This window comes from Alosa alosa, chromosome 3, assembly GCF_017589495.1.
Source record: "Alosa alosa isolate M-15738 ecotype Scorff River chromosome 3, AALO_Geno_1.1, whole genome shotgun sequence".
Lineage (NCBI taxonomy): Eukaryota > Metazoa > Chordata > Actinopteri > Clupeiformes > Clupeidae > Alosa > Alosa alosa.
The window spans coordinates 34,259,320-34,287,198 of record NC_063191.1 but is presented as its reverse complement, the minus strand read 5'-3'; the positions used below and the strand labels follow the sequence as shown (position 1 = coordinate 34,287,198).

The 27,879-nt window shown below is 45.2% G+C and overlaps 1 protein-coding gene across 1 annotated transcript in view; it reads left to right on the top strand.

Annotated features, from left to right (window-relative positions):
• The first annotated feature begins 1,358 nt into the window (after nucleotides 1-1,358).
• Nucleotides 1,359-27,879, top strand: part of col18a1a (collagen type XVIII alpha 1 chain a) — a 77,733-nt gene continuing 51,212 nt past the window's right edge. The window contains exons 1-2 of the mRNA XM_048238874.1: nucleotides 1,359-1,495; nucleotides 1,592-1,665. Coding sequence (XP_048094831.1) covers nucleotides 1,485-1,495; nucleotides 1,592-1,665 — 85 coding nt within the window. The 5' untranslated portion in view covers nucleotides 1,359-1,484. The remainder of the gene's footprint in view (nucleotides 1,496-1,591; nucleotides 1,666-27,879) is intronic.

Here is a 27,879-nt window from a genome sequence, read left to right as displayed (position 1 = left end):
TCTCTCCCCCTCCTCTCTCCCTGCCTCCAGCACCACCCCACTCCCCAGTTGTGTGATCACTGAGAGGTCACACCTAAAAGGAATGTTGGAAATGACTGGGCGAGCGATGGGACTGCCTGTGAGTGCATCTGGAATGGTCTCCTTCAGTCCAGCCCCAGTTGTCCTGCAAGAGGCACTTTAAAGAGGTCCCTCCACCCGCCGTCTGAACTTCTTCCTGAGAGACACTCCCCTCCTTCTCCGTTAAAGAGTCAAGGCTGAGTGTGTTTCTAAGTGCATGCACCTCTGCAGGGGGAGGCCCACAGAGCAAACACTCGCTCCCGGACCCACTTCAGTGGTAACAGATAAATGCACTGGTTACTGGCCATGATTTGTTCTTACTTCACACAGGGTGTGAAGAATGTTTTACTTTGCTTCGGGTGGCCACAGATGGAACGCGGAGAAATTTCTACTGTACTTGCAAGTGGCCGGAGGTTAACTGTACAACCTCTATGCGTTGACACTGTGGCAAAAGCTCCTTTGCAGAAATGTTTGCCGTGAGGTTTAAAGACATGGCACACATTTTTAGAGTTATAGGTAATATAAAGGAATTGTATTATCACAAATCATGTATAGGCTACCTTCAAAATGTTCAAAATATTTCAAAACTTCCTCTCAGATTGCTGTTGAAAGAGCTTAAGTCAAGCAATTCTCTGTAAACTCTGGTCTGTGTTAGACCCCTGACACTCATAAGGTAACTGTAAAAGTAATAAACAAACAAACAGCATTGGTTTCTTAATACAACTATCAACTGTTTAACTTGAACAAGTTTCATTTCAAATATACACAGGAGATGTGTGTAATTCCTAGGGAATTTCCATGGCCAATCAACAAACAATCCTATTTTTACCATCAAAAACAAAATCAAAGCAACCTTTGTGGGTAAAAAACATCACCAACAGAACAAGATACAGACATTTCTCTGGGGGTTATCAAGCAGGCACCTTCCTTTACTGGTGTTTCGTTGAATTAGGCTTCACATGAAATCAATGAAGAGATAGCCATGCTCAGTGTTCCATTTGAAAACAAAAAGGCATAGATAAGCTACTGTAGATGAAAACATAGAAATATTTCCTCTGTTTACTAAACCACTTAGGTAGGCTTTATCATTATTGCAGATATGTTTTGAAACCAGGCATCCATGTATTCTGTATTTCTCAATTTAAGATATAAAAAATCAGTCAAGGCTTTTTTTTTAACACATCCACATGTCAACGTAATAGGGAATTGGGCGCTTTAGGACCCAGCGGCATATTCGTCAGACGTCGTGCGCCCCTTTTCTCCCCCTTCAGTCTCTCATCCGCGATGAGGTTGAGAGCCCATTCACATCAGCTGTTCTAAGTAACCGGTCTCAGGACTCTACAACTCGGGGAAGGGTGCAAACTTTCATCTTCATTTTCACTATAGTCCATGTAGTCTATTTTGCGCGCGTCACAACTGATTTTGAGATGAGTAAAAGGTATGTGTTCGTGTAACCATGTTATATGCAGAAGTTATGTTACCTTTGCAGGTGAAATTGTTCCAGCATGTAGGCTAACTTACCATTTCTTTGCAGGTGTTATTTGTGGCTGGGACCAATAGTTCTCTGCCTCTTAATTGCGGTGGCGCCGACAGCATCGCAATGGAAAGGTAAGACAGAACCTAAGTGAAGAAGGGTACTTTCACGGCAGATGGGATTCTTTACCTGTGCCCCCTGTTTCGTTCGTTTTGTGCTAATATCATGTAAAGATCTTGAAGTGGGAAACTTAACGTGATTTTCGTGTTTTACCGGAGTGTTCCTGACCTGTGCAGTTAGTTGAAAAGGCATAGACAGAAATATAACAACAGCATGCCTGTAAGCAAAGTTGTATTTGCCTATTGTAGTATCTGTTGATATCATATGAGGTAGGCTAGATTCGGTGTGGCCCTACATTGCCCCAATCTTTAAAAATGGGGATCTGGATAAGTGTACAGTAGCATTGTGCATAATTATTTGGTAACAACATGCACACGTTGAAAGTTTATTAACAGTATCATATGCTTTTCGTTTTTAGTGGAGACTTACTGCTGGACCCAGGCTTTTTATTACTGGTCCAGACACATCTATAGTGCATGGTCAGACGCGTGTTGAGATCTGCAAGCAAACTCCCTTTTAATGAAAAGACTAATATAGCCTAATGAACTTGAATCTGCAGCAGGTGATAGACGAGGTACCGCAGCACTTAGCGGATGTGGGGTTTGGAGCGGAATGGCATTAGTAGACTTGTGTTGTTCATGCATGTCCTTTTGCCTTGAGGTTATTAGAAAGCAAATCGTCATGTCAGAAGTCCTCTAATCAAGTTACATCTACCCATAGAATCTCTTACACTGCCACGCCAATATTCACATAGGCTACAAGGTCATTCTAGATGAGATACAAATAGACGTGGTTTATGATCGGCCAATCATTTGTCTTTTTCTGTATCTACCATCACTGTCCACTAATGAATATTATCTGAGAAAATAATTTTCTCGTGGGTAGTGATCATTGCCACTTATACTCTAATTTCATCTGTGTTGTAATTGTTTTCCCTTAAAATCTGTTGGTTATATGATCTACATGATCTCTCCTATCATCTCAACACTATCATTTTAAAATTGTATTCAGCAAATAGACTAATGCTTTAATGAGAAGTTATATTTTTGTTGAGAGGCCTACGGTCTAGTCCTGATAATTCCACTAAGTGTTCACTAAACATCTATCAGTTTGAGCAGATATACAAACTGTTCAGGGTGTGGCTTAAAGTGCAGAAACTATCTAAATATGTGCCCCTCTATATTAACCCTGCACAGCCAGACTATAATGAGCTTTTCAGAAATCATTAAACCACCTGAATGTGGCACTGCTGTGATTCAACAAAGTTCACAACACTATCAACTTTCTCTATAAGCAATAAGCCACTCTGGTTCAAAAGATTCCCCAAAGAAAACAACTGCTTTTCAGAAAGTGGTTTTAAGCTTTCATGGAGCTAAAATCCATGTTCCATCATGCTCTTTATTCTTTAGCTGGATTATTGTTAATTTAGGTCACTTTCAAGTCCAAAGTCTTCCTTTTAAACCCACATTCTTCCACATGTTTGCTCAATGTCTGTCCCCATATCTGTTTAGGGCGAGTCTGGAGGTGAGTCTCTTTGCACGGTATCGTAGGAAGTGAACTTCAGAGGAGTGCACATCTCTTCCGATGTGAATTATTTACCGACAAACCTCACCACAGTCCTGCATTTAATTTAGCAATGTGTCAGCCTGATGGTTATACAGATGTCACATAGAAACCAAAGAAAGAAACTGAGAACGCCTCCATAAATATTTGATTGATGCTGCTCACTATGCTCATCATATCCGCCTTGTCAATGGCCTATATACTATAGATAGGTCTAAGGTATTGATGTGACTCTGTCAGAACAACGCTGGGAACTATTCTTCTCCGGGCTCAACCTAAAGGTATCCGATTTGGTGCTTTGGGGACAAGTTCATCTATAGGAACGGTGGTCTATTTGCACAGATGCAGTGAAGACCTAATGATCCACAATGAGACTGTAAGAGATACTCCCAGTTACAGGCATGAAAGAGGAAGTGTCAGGTGTCCTGGGTGTGGTTTGATATGAATGGCCAATGTTTTTTTTAGCCGGCTGCAGGCATGTGTGATCCAACTCAGAGCTGTGTGAGTGAGTAATCATTTCGGCACTTTCACCTGTTGATGTGGTTTTGTATTAACCCGTTGCCCTCACATAGTCAAACTCCTGAATCGTCATCAAAGTCAGCAGGCTGTCATGTGCCATCCCTGAAAATGTGAAAGTGCCTATTACTCTTACATTTACATCTACATTCATTATGCTTTTATCCCGTGCAACTTTCAAGTGAGGACTACTCTTCAAGCTATGTTGTTGACGAGACCTTAGTATAGCAATAAATACTACATGGCAAGCACGGTAAGAGGATGTGAGTGCAAAATAACCAGAGGTTGAGATTGCAGAGGTTTGAGGGTGAAGGTTCATACGTTGAGGTACCATCCAGAAGAGAAGTCAGAGATAGTAGGAGATGGATATACATGATAAGTGCAGGTTAGGCATTCTGGGTTTGATAGATGTTTTAGGACAGGATTCAGCATCAGTTGTAATGTAATGAATCAGTAATTACTAGCCTAACATTTCTTTTTTCTTTTAAAAAGAGCTTTTCCAGAGTTTTCCAGTACTTTGGTAGTGCTAGACATATACGAGGAGCTGATGCTGAGTTGAAGTCACTGGGGTGTAGAGAGCCATTCTCTTCACTTGCCTTAAGGGAGGATTCCCTATTGTCATTCAATCAGCCCCGCCCCCCCACTCCTCACATAGCCAAGCCTGAAGCCTGGTGCCCTGAGAAGGGCCGCAGCTGTAAGGGGACACCCTACCGGCACATTTAATCACTGAATAAAATGCTGCATTAAAAATCTCTGCAAACAAGGGCGTCCACCTGTCATAGGGGGATGCCAAAACACCGGGGGCCAGGAAGGGCCCCACTGAGTCCTGTGTACAGAAACCAACAAAGCCCCCCCACACCCCCACCACACCAAACAAAAAGAGACCACATGTTTGCAAGCCTCCACTCAAGAGCTATAGAGGTCACCTCGCCCTTTGTTGGCCAAATTCTCTCAGGATTACCCTTTGCCAAGTTCTGGGGACATTTTCCAAAACTAAGGACTGGACGCTTAGGGTCATGATGCTGGAATGTCTGTGGTGTTTCCTAAAATACTAGACTGTAGATAGAGATACTTATATTATATTATCATATATAGATATTTATCCAGAAATGAAGTGATTTTATATTTAAAACATATAAAGAATGAATAAATAGCATTTTTATATTCTGATGGATATGTTTAGCAAATGATTTGGAGAACCTTAAGAAACCTCTGAACTCTGGAACTCTGGATATTGGATAGCTGTTCTCCTTTGAAGTCTCAGCAACACTCCATAAATCATTTTCATTCCACTCAGGATTGCAGATAACAGTTGCAATCCACATACGCCATGTGTCGGGAGAGGAAATCCTTCTTACCTTCTGTCAATTGACAGCTGGATTGTTCTGACTCCTGACATGCACAGTGTGGAACCTTTTTCAGTTGTTAAGTCAAGATAGTGTCGCCATCATCTCAACATTCATTTGACCCAATACACTGCTTCACAAACATTTCTTCACGCCGTACACGTTATTTCATAATTTGTTACAACAGACATCCAGCATCTGTATTATTTTCCAGCTTAGACATATTGTGTCATGTTGTGTGAGTTGTTCATCATTTGTACTGTCATGTAACTTTAGATCAGTTGCTGCTCTGTCTGGATGATAATAAATTATCCCCGTTTACAGGTTTATTGTGTTGAAAGAGTGAGGAAGAATTGTTCAGCATTTGTTAGCATCATCAACTGGAGATGTCTGTTTAAAGGGTGGAGATAGGACTTGATGGGACTTGATACCTGATGCTTTGAAGAGGAATACAGTTGCTTAAGTTATGATAGTGGTCTGAACATGTTTGATTGTGCATAGCTACAGAGACTAGACCACAGACACATTTTAAAAAGCAGACTCTACACACCCACCTTTTAGTGGTGTTTGCATTTTTTTTCACCCATCAAATCATCTATTGTTGTCCTTAATTAGAAGTCGGAAGAATACCGTTCCCGGCAGGGCATAACCTTTAACCCTGTTCCGTGATCTCTTAGGTCAGTGATGGTGGTGGTGAATATGCGAGAACAGAGCAGATCATGCATAGGCCCTGTTCTGCCTCACCACTCCTAGTGATGATGGTAATCCACAGATTTTCCAGTCAATAAACAGATTCACTGATGGCTCAAGTTTTTTCTTTCTTACCCAGAGCTCTGGCAGACATGGGGAGGGGGGGCCCATTCTAGTAGCTGAGGAATGCTGATAGAGGGGACACGGGGGGTGTTTTGCTGCAGCCTGCTGCCCAGCCTCTTTTCAAACTGTCACGCTTGTTGCAAACTCAGAATGTCACATGTGCCCATGCAGCTTGAATTATAGCGCCCACTGAGTGAAAGCGTGTGTGTAGTGTGCGTGAAAGCTGAGTGTGTGTTGTGTGTGTGTGTGTGCGTGCGTGTGTGTGTGTGTGACTGTACATCCACATGTGTTCTTTGGAAAGAGTGTTTGTTTGGATCCTGTCTCTGAGATGGCTTTTTTAGGCTTATGGTCAATGAGGGGACATCATGTTGTTGCCATTGTTGACTCTGGCACTCAGATATTCCGTTAACTCAGGATTTATGTTGTCTTCAAGGAAACTGCAAGGGCTGCCCATTCCTGCAGGAGTACAAGAGTACAAACACCTGTGTGCCCAAGCACAACCCATCACAACTGTGTATTTCTCAGAAAATGAGTTTAGTGCAGGTTTAACATGAGTAAAAAATTGTTACCTTTGTTTTATATTTAAGATAAATACCCAATTGCTATTGATGCACCACTGCACCCACATAGATGTGTGTTGGACCAAAACTTCAGCCATCTCTAGTGGAGACTAAATAGAAAGAGTGAGGTTGGTGCAGGGCCATTTACACATGGCTGTGTTTTTACAAGAGCGCTGTGGTTGTCATATCCTGCTTTGGTTCCCTAATCTGCTCCATCTGGAGTCTGTCCTGTTCTCATAGCTGCTGTCTCCAAAAGGTCTGAATGGCCATGTGGAACCAGCCCACACCAGCAGCTTGAGTGCAGATCAGGGCAAAGGAGTATGCGTTTGAAGTATCAATATCCTTCGCCTTGCGGATTTCCTTTGCCGCATAGTAACATCACCGCAGTGTTGCTCTGCGCTGGGATAGCATGTATTAGGTTCCTTTTCATTTGGACAACGTTTGCTACATTTGGCTTAAGCCTCCTTAATTCACCCTGACCCCTGCACGAGCAATTTGGTGTGTATGAAAAAAAGTTCACCCAGAAATGGCCGGACTGACCTAGTGGCTTCGTGACCCCTTAAATATCTCAATAATCAGCCGCACACTCATCGTATAAATCCCACCGCCCATTTGTGTGTCAGTCAGGAGACGACTTGGACCGAGATCAATCGCCATGCCGCTCCCAGGCAGAAATTGTAGACCTGCGCAGTTCTGGTCGCGATGGGGTGAGAGGAAGTGCCGTCGGCTCAGGTCCAACAATAACTGTCGGCCACTTTAAGAACGCTTCCGCTTTTCGAGAGGAGAGTGGAAGGCCCACATGGAGCAGAGGCCGGGGATGGGCACACGTGTGTGTGTGTGTGTGTGTGTGTGTATGGTGGAGGCATGAAACTCGAGTCCGCTCTCTAAAATTACATACGCCACAGGATGGGGAGCTGCATATATGAATGGGAGCCGACCGCACGCTGTGTGTTACAGCGAGTCAGATCAAAGAGGTGAGCGCAATGTGTATCACCGTCGAGGAGCTGTTTCCAGGACAAACACTGGCTGACAGGGATGAGAACATCTGTTTGTCTTGATGCTGTATTGTCATTTCTTCCCACCTGCTTTCAGCAGAGACGCTATTAAGGAGAAGAGAAGGCACTATGTCTGTTGTCTCAGTGTTGTTGATTACAGTAGGGACCATGCATGCTTGAGATTTTCAGATGTGCCATACAGTGTTTTAGGTAATATTATGCCCTCTGAAATGAACAGCTAAAACCTAAGATTCTGGCAAGGAGAGGCGGTCTGGTCACCTGATATTCTTTACAACCTGTTAATTTACAACCCTAAAAATGTTCATGGTATACCACCCTCAGAGAGACCACAGACATAACTACCCCAGACCACGCCACACATACAGCATCATACATATTCACTAAGGGCTTCTGAGGGTCTGAAAAGCAGCTCAGGTAATTTTACTGTGAACTTCCTGTGCTTTGATTTCATTATCTTCTCAGTGTCTTGAAGTTCTTCATCTTCAAACAGTATGTGAAATGCATGGGGCTGGAGGGCATCGGTGAGTTCACTGACTGTGTCAAGTGTGTGTCAGCCTTTTGTTTGGTACTTCATCTGACCTTCATCAATTGTTAAATGTACTTCTTTTATGGGCATTCTTTTTAAACGTCACTGGTACAACGAAAGGACCAATGAGTTGTGATGACAGACACTATTTGTATGTTTGCCTGTCTGTTGTCATTCATCCATTCATTAATTTATTCATCCACTCTCCTAGTCACACATAAATCTAAACACACACACACACACACACACACACACACACACACACACACACACACACACACACACACTTTTGTAGGGACACCCACAAAGGCTTTGATAAAGCATTAGTGGGTTGATGCCAAAAGACCGAGAGCAAAGCCATAATTACCTAACTGGCCTTATGAAAGGGGGATTTGTGGTGGTCAGCACGCTGTGTGCACTCTACCCCACTCCACTGCTCATGGCTGGCTGAGTGTCCTCTCTCTCCCCGCCCCCTCTCTCTGTCTCTCTCTATCTCTCTCTCCCACCCAGAATTCCCTTCCTGCCTAGTCTGAAACCCTTACTTAGTCCCCTTATTCTCCTCTAATCCCTACAACTGTTTCCCTGCTGCACGTAGCGTTATTTAGCAAATGACAGGCTTAGCGTTGCACTCTTGCCCACACCCAGCGCGTCTTTCGGAGTGCACTCTTACCTGCGGGGACACACCAATGACTCTGAGTGGCTTTCAAAAGCTGGAAAACGGCCGGAGATACTTTTTCAAGTTTGGTGGAGGTGTGACGAGGTGTGTTGGTCTGCTGGGAGGTGTGACGATTTGTGAGGTCTTCTTAAAGTTGGCGTATTGTGCATGCGTCAGTGCCGCTGCTAGCACTGTTGTTTTTGTAGCTGTCACAAACATGGGTTCAGATGGATGGTTGGTGTGAGGGTGGTGGTGGTGTGGTGGTGGTGGAGGGCGCTTGTTAGAGTTTAAGTTAAAAAAGGAGAAGGCTTTGTTATACAACACCTGTCTGGCTGCTGTCCATGATACATTTCTTTTCTAGAGCTACATGTACTTTCACGGGTACTGCCGTGACATGCAGTTCGCTTTATAGCAGAGCCTTTCAGTTATTTCATGGTGAGGTGGTTTGCATGCAGACATCAGCATACTGATGAGGACACTCTCCATTAACATTTCCGTCTGGGATCTGACAGACCCTGTCTTGTCAGGTTGCCATGCTGCCTTCTGAGGTGTTTTCTGAGGCAGCTTGGGAGGTCCTTTTTCCACCCCAGAAAGGATGGCTCTCTCAACTGACAGAACGTCAAGAGCTCCCTCATGTTTAGATGGACCAAAAAAGTGGCTTTGATGAGATGTATACAAACAAGGTTGCTGTTAGTCTCTTGAGAGTCCTTGCCAGTTACAAAGTGAACTCATTGTGTACTGTTTGTAGAAACCTTGTAGGCTCACAGAGTTCTGTTTCCGTTCTGTTTTGAGGTGTGTTTTTGTCAAATGTTTTGCCAAGTCAGGCGTGTCCCTGAATTATTGTACAGAAAACACCGCTGGGGTTTACAGCTATGCTATTAATAATTTGGGTAAAAACAGTATGCACTCATAAAGTGGCTGTCATGTGTAATATATGACAAAGAAATGATTTTTGATTTAAGGGTTTGGGTGGAGACTGAAACAGTAACCAGTCATTTTTAGTCCCAAAGCACCAATTAGCGAGAGATATCATGTCAAAATGATTTAATTAGTAAACTACTGTCTCAGCATATGCTCTTAGATAATTCCTCTTTTCAAGCACCTAATGATATTCTTGATTTTGATTGCATGTGCTTGCATGTGAGATGTCAGCCTTTTCAGTTACACGGAGCTCATCAAAGGCTTTATCTAGCCACACATTTTTACAGTAGCATACCATTGCTACCTTTGTTTTATTTCCTGTTCATAAACACAGCCATGTTGATACCTGACACACTGACTGCAATACTATAGGTGTATAGAGCACCTAATTGTAGTGCATTTTATAGCTGGAAGCCAGCCCAGTAAAAGGAAAATGCTCAGAGCTGGAGTGATTATAGACAAATATTCTCATTTCTCACAGGCTCATTTTATTCATTGACAGCCCATAAAGAGCGGAAGCAAAACCACTGAAAAGAGATCTCTCTGAGGTCAGGTTCAAACATTTTTCAGGGGTCATGGAATTTGGTAAGCAATGCTGAGTAAATGTTTGCCCCGGACCTCAGGGTAATAAATTGTCGCGTTTTTGAACCCGGGTGTTTATGATCTCAGTGAACTGTCATCGTGAAGGGCAAACTCTTCAGCACCGCCGAAAATGTAGCTGAATGGTGGTTTCCATGGCCACCAGGTGCAGATTTGTCAGGCGCAAAGGGGTGTTTGGCCTCCGCGGAGGAAATATGATCCCTTTACCTGCCACCTCTCCCCCTCTCCTCCAGCCCCAGGACTGTTTACACGTCCCAGGTAACAAGTTCCGAGCACAGGCTGGAATGAAACCAGACACGGCCCCCCCTGGAAAAAAGACACCATTTTCTTTATCATCGTGAATGAAAATGGATTTTGAATGACCACCACTGTAAAACACGTAGAGGCGAGAGGGCAAAGGCCAGTAAGCTGATCCACACTGCATTATCTGATACGTCCAATTTGCAAAGCCATTCTCTCTTTAGACGTGTGCAAGATATTTCTTTTAATGCATGAGACTGGAATGTGCAGTGTAGGTTAAAGATGGCATCTACAGGTCTCAACACCATCATGTCTTTAGCCTTGGGCCTGAGCTCATTTGCGGATCTATTTTCTTTATAATGGGCCTTGTTATTAGTACTTGCCCCCTCCTTCTCGTCGAGATCAGTGAGTTCTTGCTGGTTGACTGCCTGAGAGAGCAGAGTCCTCTCAGACACCTCTCTTGTTTCACTCTCCTCACAAATCTCACACTGCGGGTGTGTGAAGGGACATTTTCCCCTTAGGTCCAGGGAGATTAACATCAAGTGCAGAGGGCTCGAGGACAAAAAGGGGATTTTCCGAGTCCTTTAGCATATGCTAGGCCTCTTGAGGACTCAGAGAATTGTGGGGGGCAGTGGTTGATATGGGAGAGGGTATCATTCATGGATTTTTCTCTGTCAGTGGAATAATGAGGAGGCGGCGGCTTTGAGCCACCTCTGAGGCCCACCGGCTCCTCCAGTTCTTTGCAGCCAGGTGTGACCTATGTTTGCTTTTGCAGTACCTTTACTCGAGTGTATCCCTGGCTAGCACCGGGAAGTGCTTGGTTTGGAAAAGCTTTCAGCACCAGCCTGAAAGGTGCAGCTGGAGCGTTTAGAGGCTCTGGGAGCAAAGGGAGCACACTGCTGCACAAGCTGCTCAGGGTTGGGCCGAGGCTAACAGCTCGCCATGTCCACTTCCCCTCCGCCACCGCCTTCTCTTTCGCTCCTCAGAGGGATACAGTGAAAGGTCTGGGTGGGGGCGGGTGGAGCCTGCAGAGAGCAAGAGTGGGGCACTGCACTCGCTTGCAAAGACAGAGAGCATTTAGTCGGATTAAAAAGTCCTTATAAATGTTTTCCACATAAAGGTGAGGCGGATGCGTTTCTCTTGCAAAAAAAAACGGTGTGTCAGTTGTCAGGACGGGGGTTATAATGGGCCCTAAAGGAGACTCGGCTTTAAGACAGTGGGCCTTTATTGTGGGGGCTGGTCACGCCACTTAACGCTAAAGAGCCTGAGTGAATGCCTGCTCGGAGGCTGCTAATGTCTTGTTCGTGAGTTGGGAAGGGGACAATGAGGAAAGCCATCTATTCATCTCGCCGATGCGAGCCACATGGAACGATGCCAGGGACCGAGACAGGCCAAAGAGAAGGAAGGGACTCTAGCCAACTGTCGGGGGTCGTTAAAAACATTTTAGAGGGCAGTGAAAGATTTGCAAGTCTGTTCGCTGGCCGGGCGATGCCAGCGTTATCCATGCATCAGGAGCGGGAGGTCTTTCAATCTGGACATGACCACAGTGGCATGCCTCATTATAAGATGGCTGACTGGAATTCCTCTTTCCCTTCTTTTGTTGGTGCAAATGGGTGGAGGGTGGGAGTGCGTTTTTATTGCCACTTTAACACCACATCCTCCTGTAGCTTACAAAACGTTGACACCTTGTCTTAGCTACTCAAAACAAATACATGCTCTCTGGAATGTATGCAAAGCATAGTTGTGTTGCTTCTATCATTGGCAGTCAAAACATTGGCCAATGTTGGCTTTTAATTATGAATGTTTGGTGAAGTTGGCCAGAGGCATTTTCATCTTTGCTTTTACTGGGCTAGTGGCTCCGAATCACGACTCCTTTGCCAGGCTTGAGTGCCAGCTGTGCACTTTCATCTTTAAAGCCCACGATAGTGTTACACCGTCTTGGCATTGCACTCCAGGTCGAGCTGGAATGTTTTGCCACCTGGGAGGAACTCCAAGGCTCACCTGTTCTCTTTGTGTGGAGGGGACTCTGGATGGAAACCCCACACAGACACAGCCAGGTTACAACTCAGCTCTCAAGCTCTCAAAATCTGAGCTCCTAGAAAAGCTCCTGCCTGGTCTCTGGTCCTTGTCTTTGTCTTTGGCTGCTATTGCCCTTTGTCAGGGAATGGCTGTTTATTGCTCTGCAGCACTTAGTGGACATTCTGTAACTCGATTGCCACAACCTATGTACAGTACATGTTGGTAACAGAAAACAGAGCTTTTGCAGTCTCATTTGGGAATGAAGCATACGTTTGGATAACTTTACTCTGTCAGGGTGTGGTAACATTTTGGATTTTGTGGTCCTAAATTGATTATTAATGCTCTTGCTGGGTTAACTTCTAACGTTTTGTACAGTTTATGTTTTCCTCACAGCACTCTCTCTAAGACTCTATCAAAGATCCTTGATTACTACTCCGCTTTAACACTCTCTGACTCTATCAAAGATCCTTGATTACTACTCCGCTTTAACCCTCTCTGACTCTATCAAAGATCCTTGATTACTACTCCGCTTTAACCCTCTCTGACTCTATCAAAGATCCTTGATTACTACTCCGCTTTAACCCTCTCTGACTCTATTGTCACAGAGTTTTCTTTGTAGGACTTCTGAGGATTAACATGCCACTACTTGAGTTGTTTACATGAAGAAAGTAGGACGTCTTGAGGCTTCTCTGCTAAAATCCTGGCCTGAAACAAAGAGGTCGGCACTCTCCATTCAGTTTCCTAATTGAAGGACTTGCATTGTTTTTGGGATGAAAGAGCCCTATTATCTGGCACTGAGGTCTTGGTGGATCTCAGACCTGTGATGTAGCGACAGGCTGAACGTCACCTCTTTACACACACATACACACACACCCTGCCCCCCCTAGGTCATTTACTTCCTCATTAAGGTGGATTAGGGTGTCAATCAAAGGCAGGTTAGGCGCTCGACTTGCTTGAGAGTGTCTGTCTGAAGATGCACCCAGCACTCCTCAGCCATCCTCTGTAAGCACGTCATCACAAGTGGGATTCAATCAGTGTTTCTTCCACAGAAAGAGAAAACAAAATCGGAGAAAAGGTCACAGTCTGCCAGCTAATCCTGAAGTATAAGATTTCTTTGACAGTCAGTAACCAGGCAACAGGGATTAACACTGAAGAATGGACTGTTGCATTCTCAGTGCCCTGGAATTTGATGCCAGCTTTGAAAACCACGCGCTTATGGACTTCTTGAATTTGTATTTAATGGCCCCTGCTCACTTGAATCTGTGCTCCCCTTCACATTGAGGTGTGCCACAAACTTCACACTTAAGCAGTGAATTGACACTATTACTGACAATGGACCTGGAATTTGCATAACGTTTTCGAGAGGAGCAGTAACCTGCATAGGCATGCTTTTTTGCCACATCTGCAAAGACTGTGGAAACATCAGTATTTGCAGAGGTGCCCCTCAGCAGTAGTAAAAGGACACTGTTGTGTGAAGAGGTGGGTGGGAGGTTTGCGATATGACATTTTACACCTCCTTGGTGCCTCCGCATGTCTAAACTTCAGCTTTGAAAAGAGGTGCTGGGCCATACCTGCAGTACAGTAGAGCAGATTTAGGATTGCAAGGAAGTGTCATCAAGGGGGTCCTGTTTCAGAGGGTTTTTTTTGGAAGATTGTAAATGGTCAAGCGTCTGAATGTTTTTTTTTTTTTTTTTTTTTTTTCTAAGTAGAGGGACACAGACTAAGCCCCAAGTGGAAAGGGTTCTAATCTGGGTGTAATTACAAGAGCTGGAAATGACAGACAGCCAAGGCCTAAATGTCTGGTGGTGTGTGAAAACCTAAAAAACCCTCAACCCCACAACCAAAGGCAGTGGTGTTTGTAATCTTCTAATCTTTCTAGTTTACCTCGCCTAAACAACAAAGAACTGTCAAGTTTCCATGACTTTTTTTTGTCATTAGTGTGTAGAATTTCATGTGTTTTTTACTGCTTGCAATGGGATACCATATGAAGCATCCCCCAGCAACAGTTCCCTTTTCGCATTAAACGATGCGGCTCACAAGCTGTATTTAGGACTGGTGGTCTCAAATTATGAAGGCCTCCAGATTCCAGAGACTCCAGAGACCACTTTTAATAAATGTTTAATTACGTTTTTAATTACAATTTTTTTTCACTGGATGCCAAGAGATGGAATGAGACAGGGATAATGCAAACCCTAACCTACTCTGATTGTTGATGACTCACCAGTGAGAGTTTTTCCATGTCTGAATGTGTTCTGGTCTACTGTCTCAGACAAAATTCAACATCTCAAGACAAAACAGAAACATGCCTGTCAGGGCATATATCTGTTAAAGTATGCAACATTAAAGATAGTGTTGATGAGGGAACTGTGGAGCAAGCAGCTGCAGCGGCCTTACCGTATTTGGGCGTAAGTGCGCGCGGGGTAGCGGGTTCGAATACGACCTGTGGTCATCTCCCGATACCACCCCGTCTCTCTCTCCCACTCGCTTCCTGTCACTCTTCACTGTCCTATCTGAATAAAGGCCAAATATGTACTTTTTAAAAAAAAAAAGTGTTGATGTTGGAGCATAGACACATTCCAGGATACCAGGTGGCCAGGCTGGAAGCTTACACTGTGTATTTAGAGGCTTTGCCGTTTATCACACAGAGAAATATTGCCCTAAGCCACAATTTGCAGTTGCTGCAAAACCATTAGATCACTGACACTAGTTGTGGTGATTTGCAATCAAATCAATCGGTTTTACTGATTGACAAGGGAATGCTGAGAATGTGGAATGCCTGGTTGCTTTGTCAGTAAACTTGTGTAAGTGAAGCAGTGGGCCCCTATTTCATTAGATATGAATGATTGCAGGAATGTGAAGTGCCTCTCAGACAGACTAATTCAACCATCATTGTAAATAACCCATGTGCTGTACTGCACTGCTGCTCTCTGCGGCTCTGGATTTCATTATTGACACCTTCGTCTGTATGTTTGTTGCCTTTGCGTCGTTATGACACTTTCAGTAAACAGACTTTAGTCTCAGGCAGGCCTCTTCCCAGCTGTAACAATGTAGACCCTTCCCTCCTCTATAGTCCCTCCACACTCCTGTCTCTCATCCATACATCTTTGCCAAAATAAACATTCCCTGCCTGTGCGGTGCTGGAGGCCTATCAACATACAGTATTTTGTGTCCAAAGGCAAACAGCTCTCACTTCATAGGGAAAGGTCTCTAATTGATGTGGGCTTTTTGAGTCAAGAGTTTTCCAAACAGTCTTTTCATAACTTCTGGGTACTTCTTTAACCAGGCTAAGAAATAACATATGTGTATTGTGAGTGCATCCTGGACTATTAATGCCAGGCTGGTGTGTAGCCGTCACTCCAGAGACGAACATCCTCTCACCTCACAGGAACAAAAGCCCCGTAGACCCTCTTTTCTCCCCTCCTCTAATGGGATCCTGTGACTTTGTGGCGTGGCCGTCTCACCTTGTCAGGTGGCGGGGATTAGAGGTGTAATAAGCGCACCCCTCCCAGGGTGACAATGGCTGGGTCTGTTCCCAGCACTGTCTACTTAGGGAGTCAGCTGAGCTCCACTCGCGCCAAAGCGCAGATTCGTTAGGCTCGCTTTCGGCAGGTATTGAAATGAACTGGGGCACAGAGAGGACTTTTTTTGCTTTAAGTAGATACAGCATATCATTGAGCAGGAGTCTGGAGAGACTCCAGTGTCACTAGAGAAATAGTCTTTAACGTCAGAAACAGATGACTACAAGCTACAGGGTTGCTGTAATATGCTACTGCTGCGGTGACCTCTCTGATATCCACAAAGGATATATCAAATCAGTAAAATCTACAGCAGAGTTGTGTCTGAAGGTAAATGTTCACAAGACTGTGGCTTTAAACACACAGCTGGTTAATTACTGCAAAGTAATGCCTGTACTTAGATCACACACTGGAAATTGTAGACTACATTAAGCTTGCAGAAGGGATGTAGAAGGGATGTTTTTTCTTGAAGTTATTTTTCACCAGTGTAACATTTTTAAATGTCTTTGATGGCTTTTTCTGAAAGTCTCTCTCTGTGTTTGAATTGCATCAAGATGGAATCAGTCTTTCTCACTGCTTCCTGCTGCGCTGGTCCAGGCGGCATTCTGTTTGAATAGAATCGGGTCAAGTGAAAGTGTGAACTTTATGGATTGCTTCCTTCCAGACCCCTGCAAGGCCGTTGTTCACAGAGCTTGATCGTCCAGAGCCTCAGTCTGGTCTCTGGTCAACTCTGGAGGCCCATAATGAACTCCACCTTCAAGTAAAATAAAGTAAACATTTTCTTTTGTTTGTAATTCATGCTCCAAAAATCCTTCCTCACATTTGCTGATGTTTGTAATAATTAGTAGGCCTACTCTCAAAACTTAAGTGGTGTTACTGATATCTGAGTCTCATATCTGAACTCTATAGAGTTGTTTAACTGATTGGATTCCATTTACCAAGGCTTTTAGTAATGTCATCATTGGCAATTTTAAGGTTTTGTTTATACAGCATTTTTGCACAGAAAAGCCCATACTATATACAGTATCTGATATCTCTGAGGGTTTATTTTTCAATTAGCAAAGCTTTGGCTTGGTCTCTGGAGAAGGCCATCTCAATAACTCATCTATCAGGGAACCTGTGTCCCAAGAGGACATTTTTGGTTGTTTATGTGAGTTCTCAGACTTGTAAGCTCATCTAATCTATCTCCTTGTCATTCAGTCTTTGGATATAACCAGAATAGAAAACCTCTTATTCTGACCTAGTTGATGGTGTGTCAGTGGGGTGATGATAGAAACCTGTGGTTCTGTCCAATTTAAGCTTTGATGAGAAACACATGCTGCCCAAACATGTACCATATAACAGCTTTCAAAGGTTTTGGTGTTGCCTTCGATGGCAAATATCTTGAAAGCACAGAATCAATGTCTCAAAATATGTTTTCAAAGATGTCTTAACATATACACATTTAATCTGCAATGAGGCTTTGTGGAAATACCACGTGATTGTTTGGTAATGCTTCGCTAATGTGTTATGCAAGACATTTATGTAAGCCATTAGCCATGACCTCTGTTGAGTTCACTATTTCTACATGTCTAGCTATTAAACCGCCATTAACACTTAGTATTATGTCGGTTCGTAGATATGCTTATTTTCCTAGTCATATACAATTCTATTTTTGAGAGGACTTGTGCTACAGCTGGCCTGGACCCTTATTATAAAACTGGTTGCAACCTTTTAAAGGTCTGCTGAGACTTACTAAGCTAGACTTCTGCGGAGCGTCTTGGCTAATCTGATTTGATGTGCTCTTTGACAGTATACCGACAGCACTGACAATAGTAGAGCTTTCTTAGTCCTGGGGAAAGGCTACATCCCCTCTCCCTCTCTCTCTCTCTCTCTCTCCCTCTCTCCCTCTCTCTCTCTCTCTCTCTCTCTCTCTCTCTCTCTCTCTCATATTAGGGATCACAAAGGTCGCAGAGTCTCCCAAGAAGTCATGGGCGGTTTGGCCGCCTGCCAGGCGTTTTATAGATCGCTGGTAATTCACAATGAGGTGAAAAGTACACTGGCAACAAATTATTCCTTAATAAACTCAGTGGAGGCTGGCCCTTTGGTGGAGATTAACAGAGGGAGTTTTATTTTTTTGGAGAAAGAGGGTAGAGGTGGGGAACGGACTTTGGGCTGGGGAAAGATTTGGGAGTTGATCTGTCACTGTTTTGTGTGTGCGTGTGCGTGTGCGTGTGTGCGTGTGTGTGTGTATGTGTGTGTGCATACGTGCGTGCGTGTGTGTGTGTGTCTGTGTGTGTGGAACAAGAGACCCTTCAAGCAGAGAACTGCCATGACCCATCAGGTGTAGCCTACCTAACCCCTCCCACATTCCTGCAATGCATTCCGTCTACGAGTCTGCCCACTCAAACGGCACTGTTGGGTTACAGAGTGTTATTTAATCCCTGATCTTGTGCTAAATAGCATCATGTTCATCTGCAGAGGTAGCTTATTAAGAAGACCTTCAAGCCATAACGCTAACCAGACTCAACCAGACTGAGAGTGTCATTGCCTCTCCATGACATAAATGGCATATTTTTGAACTTTCAATATACTCCACAGTTGTTATTATTATTTGCAAACTTGTAAGAAAAGAAAATCTAAGAAGCAATCTCTGTATTATGTCCTTAATTTCAGTCAGACAACAGACAAAATAAGGCTTAAATCTCTTGCTGGTCAAATTGATATTAACCACATTTCTCTAATGGTCCTAATGGAGAGATGGCACAGGGTCACAGATCAAGCTCAGTTGTTAGCGAATGTTTCCGCATGCTATTGCCTCCGCTGTTTCTCTCTTACTTTTTACTCCCAACCTACAGTAGGTGTTTGAGGATGAGTCACACATTTTGATAATAAAGTCTGTGCATTTAACTGGGCTATGAGACAAAGTCTGTTCAAAACTGTTGTGGTCAATCATGGTCGATAGTTTCTATCTCAAACTGTTGTGATCACATCTTGGTGTATTTTTGGGGACACGGAATTAAAATCTATCCAGACTTGAAAAAGTTCTATCTTGCATTACTTTTTCAAAAGGTTAGCATTTCTGTGAGTTTGTTGCTGTGATTTTTGCCAATAGTTGATACTAGAGTTACTTTTAAAAAAAGTATCTAAATGATGAAGACCACTGTCTTTACTTTTGAAATCAGGCCAAACCAGAAGTGTCTACAAAACCGTCGAGCCATCAAAGACCCATCTTTTAGAACCAAAAAAGTCTTGCAAATATGTAAGCAACCAAATACCAAAACATGACATGTTTTTCCAGTGGTGCCTTGTAATTGACCTTTGCTTTCTACAAACCCTGACAGATGAGGAAGATTGCCTGAGAAATAACATGCAATATAATCTCTTGTTTAGTCAGAATCATCTTTCACAGCATATTCACATCATCCGAGTTCCTTTGAGACAACACACATGGGAAACTACTGTTTATTTAGACTTGTTGTTTTCGTCGAAACCCATGAAATTATCCTCAAAATAGTCACTTCAAGCTGTGCCAGAGGCAAACGTTTTGCTCAAATCTTTCACTCAACAATCTTGTAAATTTAGTGTTTAACCTTAAATCCTCATTATATGCCAAACATAAAGTCTGACGGTCACAACATCAAACAATTTGCTGACTGCCTCAATTGCACAAATGCATTTTCTGGTCTCTTTGTGCCCCATTTACACTACGGCTTTGGAAGTCCCTGTTACAAATTGTCTCTTGTGCTGCCTTCTCTCTGTTGTTTTGTTTTATTTATTCCACCATGAATGGGTCATTGTTGGAGGGAGAGAAAGGGGGGGGTCACCCCTGCTTGCCCCCCTACTGTAATCTCCCCACCCCCCTTCTACCTTTGCCAAAAATGTCCCTCCCCCCACCCCACCCCACCCCCCGTATCCCCCCACCCCCAGACCTGTAGTAGGGGCCTGCTCTTTTGGGGGCCCCCACTTTCTCGTCTCATGTAGAACAAGGCCCTTTATCTCTGCAGCTTATTCATCTGCTGGACCCCTCCTCTGGGCTTAAACGGCCGTTCGCACGGAGGCTGGAGCCCAGGCTGAGGTCAGCCTCCCAGGACAGTGCTCGCGTCACGCCACCCTGCCAGGGCGGTGCATGGGGGATCTCCTAAGAGAGGCACAGGCCCTGTCAGGAATGTGTCGTCTGCACAAAAGAGCCTTCGGCTCACCTCAGTGCCAGACAGGGCCAGGAGGATAAAGGGAGCGCAAAAGAGACAGAGAGAGAGAGGGAAAAAAGAGAGAGACAGAGAAACCCTGGGTGCATGCAACCATGGGTTCATTAATTCAGAGTTCCAGCGTTGATAGTTACATGATGAGACATGATGAGCATTCATTTGCTTATCTTACATTGATTCAGTCCATTAGACCTATGATAGAGCTAGCCTGGGTCAGATGAATCTGTGTGCACATTTGAATTAGCTCAGCAGATCCGTCTAGCAGCATTTGCATTAAAGTCGATTTCCTCATCACCCAAAACCGAGGAACCAATCACAACTGTTTATAAGGCATAGGACGGACTTGATGACAGACGAACCTGCTGATAAAATGATAATTGCTTATTAGATTAGTAGCAATGTGTTTTAAATGGTTAGGGACACATCTATAGACCTAAAGTGTAGCTATTTGTGGTATGAACACCATGTTTGAGTGTAAGTTTTTACACTGACACTGAGGTTCATCAAATCTAGGGTACATTGGAGACACAGACCTGCACATCCGCATTGCCTGAACACACAATGTTTTGGACTATTCTTAATCCCTAATCAAGCATTCCACCTTTCGTCAGCTTGGGTTGTCCATGCACTACACATGTTGTTGTCTATGTCTTGTGGAAAAACTTAAAAGACAGTCCAGTTCACTTCTCACTCTTTCTTGTGGTCAACTTGAAGGCATTTTTAAAATAAGAGCTTGAGAAATGTCAGATGTGTTTGCCATGTCAAACTAAGTGAAAACACCCTGATCCATCATCAGTGTCAATGCTTTACACAAAATGAGCCCAACCATCAATAAAGGCATTGTCTTACATTTCAGTCCCTTTGGTAAAATCATACTGGATTGTATTGTAAACAGTCATTTATCATCCATTTCATACACAACCACATCATCTATATATGTTTTTAATATTCAAAGTAACTACCCAGGCCGACGTCTCCAGACGGTTCCATCCAGGCCATTTATGGGTGGACATTCATATAGTATATGCCAGCGGGGTAATGGCAAGCCTGAATCAACATGATAGGAATTCTTTTTCTCTCTTTTTTTTCTGGGAGAGGGGTCTTTTGTTCCAGCAGGATAATTAAGTTGGAATGTATTCCCTTCAGGGGGGCTTTTTGGGGTTTGGATAAGAGCAGAGAAAGAGAAAGAAAGACAGAGAAAGAAAGAAAGAGAGAGAGAGAGAGAGAGAAGAGAGAGAGAGGCTGTCAAAGGAGGACAGGGGGTAGAAAGGTCTCCTCAAATCATCTCCTGCCCTGGACCTTGGTTCTCTTCTTCTTTCTCTGTTCATTGTTCTGCATTTCCCCAAAGCATCACTGGTGTACTGCCATCTAAGTTTTGTATAAGAGAGCCTTGAAATGAATGAATTGATTTTATTCAGTGATGGTTGTACCACAATGAAGGTTTTTAAGAAAATGCAGTCGCTCTGAGACCTGCAGGCAGCTGTCTGTGCCTGTCTGGGAATTCTGGGTTTTTCTTCAGGAATTTGAAATTGGTCACATCAATGTTTTCCCATTCCGTGCTCTCGTCCGGATCTGGATCTATGTGGGATGCTGTCGGCCTCTTCCGGGTGAGTCATCAGGACGAGGGTGTTTTGAATCAAGCCCTCTAAGTCTGAGTGTGGTCGTTAGCTCCACTCTCACAAGCTCTGGCTGATAAACAAGCACATTGTGTTGCTCACGCTTGTGCTGATGGGGAATGAGTGACCCATCATCAAAACCACAGCGTTTCCTCTCTTCTCTTCTCTTCTTTTCTCTTCTCTCTTTCCTTCCATCTCTTTCCTGGGACAGCAAACAAGCCTACCCTTTCACTCCCAGGGAAACGAAAAAGACAAACAACACATTTTCTTAAAAAAAAAAGCAAACTTTTTAAATAGGCCCCTTCTGAAGCTGCGGATGTTTGTAGGTCCCTGTTGCATGCATGTCTGAGTCAGGCTCTTTCCCCAGGGAAAGTGACTCAGTGCTTTCAGGGGTGGCAGACAGCTGGACCTTGGGGGTCAGGTGACGGGTCAGCCATCTTGACTAATCCCCCCCCCCTCTTCCCTCCCTCACTCCCCTAAACCCTGTCACCACCACCACTCCCACCCTCACCATTGTAATGGCTTGAAAGAGTCCAAGCCTGCAAGTTGTGTTGCCCTAGCCCTGTCGGCCTTGTTTCATTAGCGCCATGAGCTAGTGAAAATATCCACACTCTGAGTTTATGTCCTCGGACACTGTGGCTCCGGCGCTACGTAAATGCAATAACGGGTCAGAGAAGATTTTCGCCCCTTGGCCGCCGACCAACATGCAGTCTCATTAGCACGGCTTCATCCCACCCCTCAATTAATATAAAAGGAGCGGGTGGAAAAAAAGGCCTAGCGGTCCAGCGGATTCCAAAAGCATGGACACTAATCACAGAGTCAGGGGTTGTCTGATGGAGCGGTCCAAGCTGTTTTAGGGGCTTTGGACGTGTGGTAAAGCTACTGGAAATGACTTTCTTTCATTGGCAGGGGTGCAGAACAATGCACCAGGGTGCTTCGGTGCCAGTGGGTGCTTGATGTTAAAAGGGGGTGACTTTGGAGTCTCGTTTCAGGATTAAGAGGCAGAAATTGCCTGTGTGGCAGCTGTAATGACCCAGGGCCTTGTATGCTGAAAACACACACTCTTAGTCACAAGCATGTGAGGCAGAGGGAGAGAGAGACAGAATTAGAGAGAAAGAGTGAAAGGGCTGTGGTGGACACAGCTGGTGCATAGGCGGATTGAACATGTCTGTGACTGGGGAATTAGATGAAGGTTAAGGTTGCAGGTCTCTGAACGTGGGCACCTCTCTATAGTGTGCATCCTTTATTTGTTTTGATGCTCTGGGATAAAGTATAAATATTTGTGCTTGCTGTTGAATGCGGAATAATGAGTCTCTGAGTCTCTCGCGTATAAACAGCCCTGATGCTGGAGTTCCCCTCGTGTTGCCACAGGTTTTGGTGAAATCCCCAGACAGAGAGGTGATTCACCTTGTTGCCTGTAGCTCAACTCCCCAGCCATGTTTTATGTCAGAGTTAATTAGTTTTGGCAAAGGTCAGTCCTTGTTGTTTCTAATTGTGCTCAGTCATAAAGGAGCTGGGGATGTGTGACATTTCTAAATCCTCTTTGAAGTCCAGAGCTTGCCTTTCATTATTTCAACCCTCAACCTCTTGCATTTGCTTTTGTGTTGTTTCTTCTCCAGTGGGTTTGCATTGGGATAGATGTGAAAGATATGCCCTGGCTATAACTAGTGCCTTTTGACAAAGATATGCCGATGGTATGTGTGGTAGATTGTCAGATTTGCTCTCCGTGGAGTTCTGGTGAGAGAGAGAGAGAGAGAGAGGAGCACTTATGGGCTCAGTTAAGTCAGACGCTCCAGCAAATGAGTCATGGAAAATTGGACAGGTAATGACACAGGCTTAATGGTGCAAGTGATGTTACCAATCTTGCCAAATCATGTCGTAACACATCGGATGTAGCCTCCTCAGGTGCCGAAAGACCTCTACTAAAGCCAGGACTTGACAGCACTTTACATTAAGGGCTGTTGGCTGTGATGTGGGAGGAAAAAAGAGTATGTATGTATGATGGAGTCCAGGCTTTTACACAAGCACAGAAGCTAAAATATGATGAGGGCAGACACAAAACAACGTCGCAAGGTCAAGGGAAGAGAAACACAGTAATTAGAGATGTTTTTAGGAAGACCGATTAAGGTTGACACAAAGAAACGCTTCACATCAAAGATGAGAGAGGTGTTTTGCCGTCATAACTACACAGTGCTTAAGCCTTAACAAAGTGAGGAGACGTGTAAATATAGGCTGCACAATGTATCTGAGTGCGCAGCCATGAGGGCAGAGTCATGTGGGACCCGCGTAGGTGCCAAGCAGCCCCCTTGGCTCCCCATGAAGCGGTCACAACACACATGGCTCTTTCACAAAGATTAAAAGCTTAAAGCGGTGCATGGCAGAAAGCGGCCCGAGATTGTTGACAGGCTCAGGGTGGCAGGACGGAGGTTGGGGCAGACAGGCTCAGGGTGGCAGGACGGAGGTTGGGGCAGACAGGCTCGGGGTGGCAGGACGGAGGTTGGGGCAGACAGGCTCGGGGTGGCAGGGGGCGGAGGTTGGGGCAGACAGGCTCAGGGTGGCAGGGCGGAGGTTGGGGCAGACAGGCTCGGGGGTGGCAGGACGGAGGTTGGGGCAGACAGGCTCGGGGGTGGCAGGACGGAGGTTGGGGCAGACAGGCTCGGGGTGGCAGGACGGAGGTTGGGGCAGACAGGCTCAGGGTGGCAGGACGGAGGTTGGGGCAGACAGGCTCAGGGTGGCAGGACGGAGGTTGGGGCAGACAGGCTCAGGGTGGCAGGACGGAGGTTGGGGCAGACAGGCTCGGGGTGGCAGGACGGAGGTTGGGGCAGACAGGCTCAGGGTTAAACTCGAACACGCAGGAGAGCGAAGCAAAATGGGAAAGGGAGGGGGGGAGAGTTAATGTTAATGCCACATAAAAGTGTGTCAAGTCTGTAAGGTCAGGACCTTAACGACCTTAGTGACCGTGTTGCACCTAAATGTTGCTCTCTTGTTGTTGAGTTTATTAATTGTCTTTAAAGCTTTTACTTTCAGTTAGATTGTGAATTGCCATTCCGAGACCAGAGGTATGTAGAGGGACAGAGAGAGGGATAGACAGATTTGTGGAGAAAGGGATCTGTAAAGGTTGGTGACAGCGGACTGTAAAATTGTTGACAGGTCGTTGACAGACACTGACAGAGATATAGACATAATAAAAGGACCATAGGAGATCCTGTGAAGTGACTCTTAAGAATATGTGAAGGTCGGACACAGAGAGGCCAGTCATTCCCCCCCTGGCAGTCCCCATCTCCCACTTTGTCAGCTGTTTGATGGATCGTTGCATTGTCTTTGTTCCATAACCCCAAGACTTTTTCCGGTGCTCTTGTTCAGGCCTTTGCTCCTCGTGTTGTTTTAAGACAAAAGTTCCCATAGCCCTTTGGATGAGTACATGTAAAGGAAATAGATGATTTCAAAAGCAAATACCACACAAGGCAGAATTCCCCCGTGGGGGCAAATCACATTGTCAGTTCTGACTCAGGCACTAAGTGATAGGGATGTGCAAAGACAACAGTGTTGTCAAAGTTGAAATTAGGACGCCGGTCTCTGTTTCCGCTCAGTGAAACTGGTCCTTACCTGATGCCTGTGTGAGGAGACGGCCTCTCCCTCTCTGATCCAGATGTTAATCCCCGACTTCAACACCTGTGCGTTCGGACATCCGGATCCCTTCTGCTCCATGACATATGAGATGAGAGTGACAGAGGGTTGACAGCTCTCTCTCTTTCTCTCTCTCTCTCCCTCTCTCTCTCTCTCTCTCTCTCTCTGTCACGCACGCCCTGTACCATGACAGCCTGTCATTTTGGCCTCTTCCTCTCTCCTCTCGTCTCCCGGCCTGAGCAGTGACGATGTTGACCGATCCTCCGCACAGAGCCCCTCGGTGCCTGTCCTTCCGCTGTCCGCTCCAAGCAGCTTGAGAGTGTCTTTCAACACAAAAGGCCCATTCTGCTCTCGGCTCTTCCACGGGGACTTGTTTAGGACAATTTTCAGGATGTGGTGTTTTTCTGGAATTAGCACCAAACAATGGGCTCTCCCACAGCTGCTGCTGCTGCTGTGTTCGGCTTCCGTCAGTTGTGTTTTTAAAGTCAAGCAGTTTTTTTTTTTCTTTTCTGGTAAGCAGAAGAATGACCATTGACCTGAATGAGGCACCCTGTCTCCCCTTCTCTGCCATGTGTGTCTCAGAGAGTGTCCATGATCTCAGCCTGTCCTGGACGCTCGATGGCGTTTTAAGCCCCCACCGTCGACTTCAAGGCAGTGCTGCGACCGTCGACCAAGGCACCTAACCTTGACCCTAACCCTAACCCTTGCCTACCCCTGTGCCTTCCATGCAGCGCTGCCTGGAAGACGATTAAAACACCAAACACCGTCCTGGACACACCTTGGTCATCCACTTCCAAAGCCACCAAAGTGGGCAGTTTAAAGAAATTGCAGAGCAGTCCCCCCACTCACAAAACAAAGTGCTTCAAAGCCTGCGGTCCCCTACAAACAGCTGCTGTCTGCAGCCTCTCCCACTGCCACCCTCCTTTCTTCACTGCCTTTTCAGTAGCGATTTCAAATGGTGGAGGGTTTGTCTTTCAGAGGGCAGATTGATGGGTGCTATAAAGGCAGCTTGCGCTGTGGTGACAGGTGTGGATTTCTGTGCCAGAGGTCAATGTGGCCCTTTGTTGCCATGAGGGGTGACAGTGGCAAGACCACTGTGTGGACAGCAGGAATGTCTGACTCCTGAGCACTTTCACCCTATTGATTAATTTGGCCTTCATCCCATCAGTCAAGCTTCCAACCGAGGGGTAGGGACTAGGGATCTTTGGCATGTGTCTGTGTCTGTGTCTGTGTGTGTGTCTGTGCGTGTGTGAGTGTGTGTGTGTGTGTGTATGTGTGTCTGTGTGTGTGTGTGTCTGTGTGTGTGTGAGTGTGAGTGTGTGTGAGTGTGTGTGTGTGTGTGTGTGTGTGTGTGTGTGTGTGTGTGTCTGTCTGTCTGTGTGTGTGTGAGTGTGTGAGTGTGAGTGTATGTCTGTGTGTGTGTGTGTGTCTGTGTTTGTGATCTTAAAACTTTGATGTGGCCCAAATGGAATTACGAGCCCCCAAGCTACGGCTGACCACACGTTTCATTGCATATTTGTAAACACCATTACATTGGTTTTTCCCTTCTCATATCAATGTTTACTTTATCTCCTGTATAATCTCCAATTGAGAAAGCCTTCGGTGGAGTTTCAGTAAACATGAAGTTGCCCTGAATTCCACATCTCCCCTGGACCTTTGGATTTGGTGGCCTCCGCACCGCCACGCCTAGGTCCTTGACAAACCCACATCTGGATTTCAGGTGGGGCGACTGGGAGGTCTCCAGAGAGTGGGTAAATAATTAACCTGACCCAGAGCCTGGCTTCGGAGTCCCACTGTTGACAGTGAGCAGGAGAACACTAATTCCCGCTTGAAAAACCTGCCCCTGCCTCGGCCCTTCATCTGACTATAACCCCCCAAACTCCCCCTCAAGACCCGCTCTCAGAGTTACAGCTCTTGAGCTTCGCTAATGATAGCATCCCAGAAGGGCCTCAAGCCTCTAATGAGGTCACAATGACCGCTGTGCCCTAATCCCCCTCAGCCTGGGACACACCCTGTCTTACACTGTGTGTCGCCCCCTAGTGTTGAGTGGGTGCAGTAGCAGCTCAGTAGATCCCCTGTCGTAACCCCAGGCCCCACTTTGTGCTCACTTTATTAGCCAAGTATGAGCCACACTCGACGCAGGAGATTTAGCTGCCTGATCTTGACTGCCTAATTATTACTTTTGAGGTCGCAGACTTCACACAGTCAGGAAACACTGGGATTAAAACCACATGTCCGCGGCTTTGGAAGCCGTTCTCAGAATCAACAGACGGCTGATTTGCATCCAGGTTCTCCTGGTCTGGCTGTGCTTACTATACCATCTCAGGTTTTCAAAGTAAACGCAGCCTAAGTGGGCGCATCTGTGTACATGTACACGACATTGTATGGGAAACCACACTAGTGTAATTACATGTTGTGAGCCTACCCATCCTGTCAATCCTAGATTGGAGGTTTAGATAAGGGGTGGTGGTGTTGGTGGTGGTGCTATCGCCTCCTCTCTGGCAGATA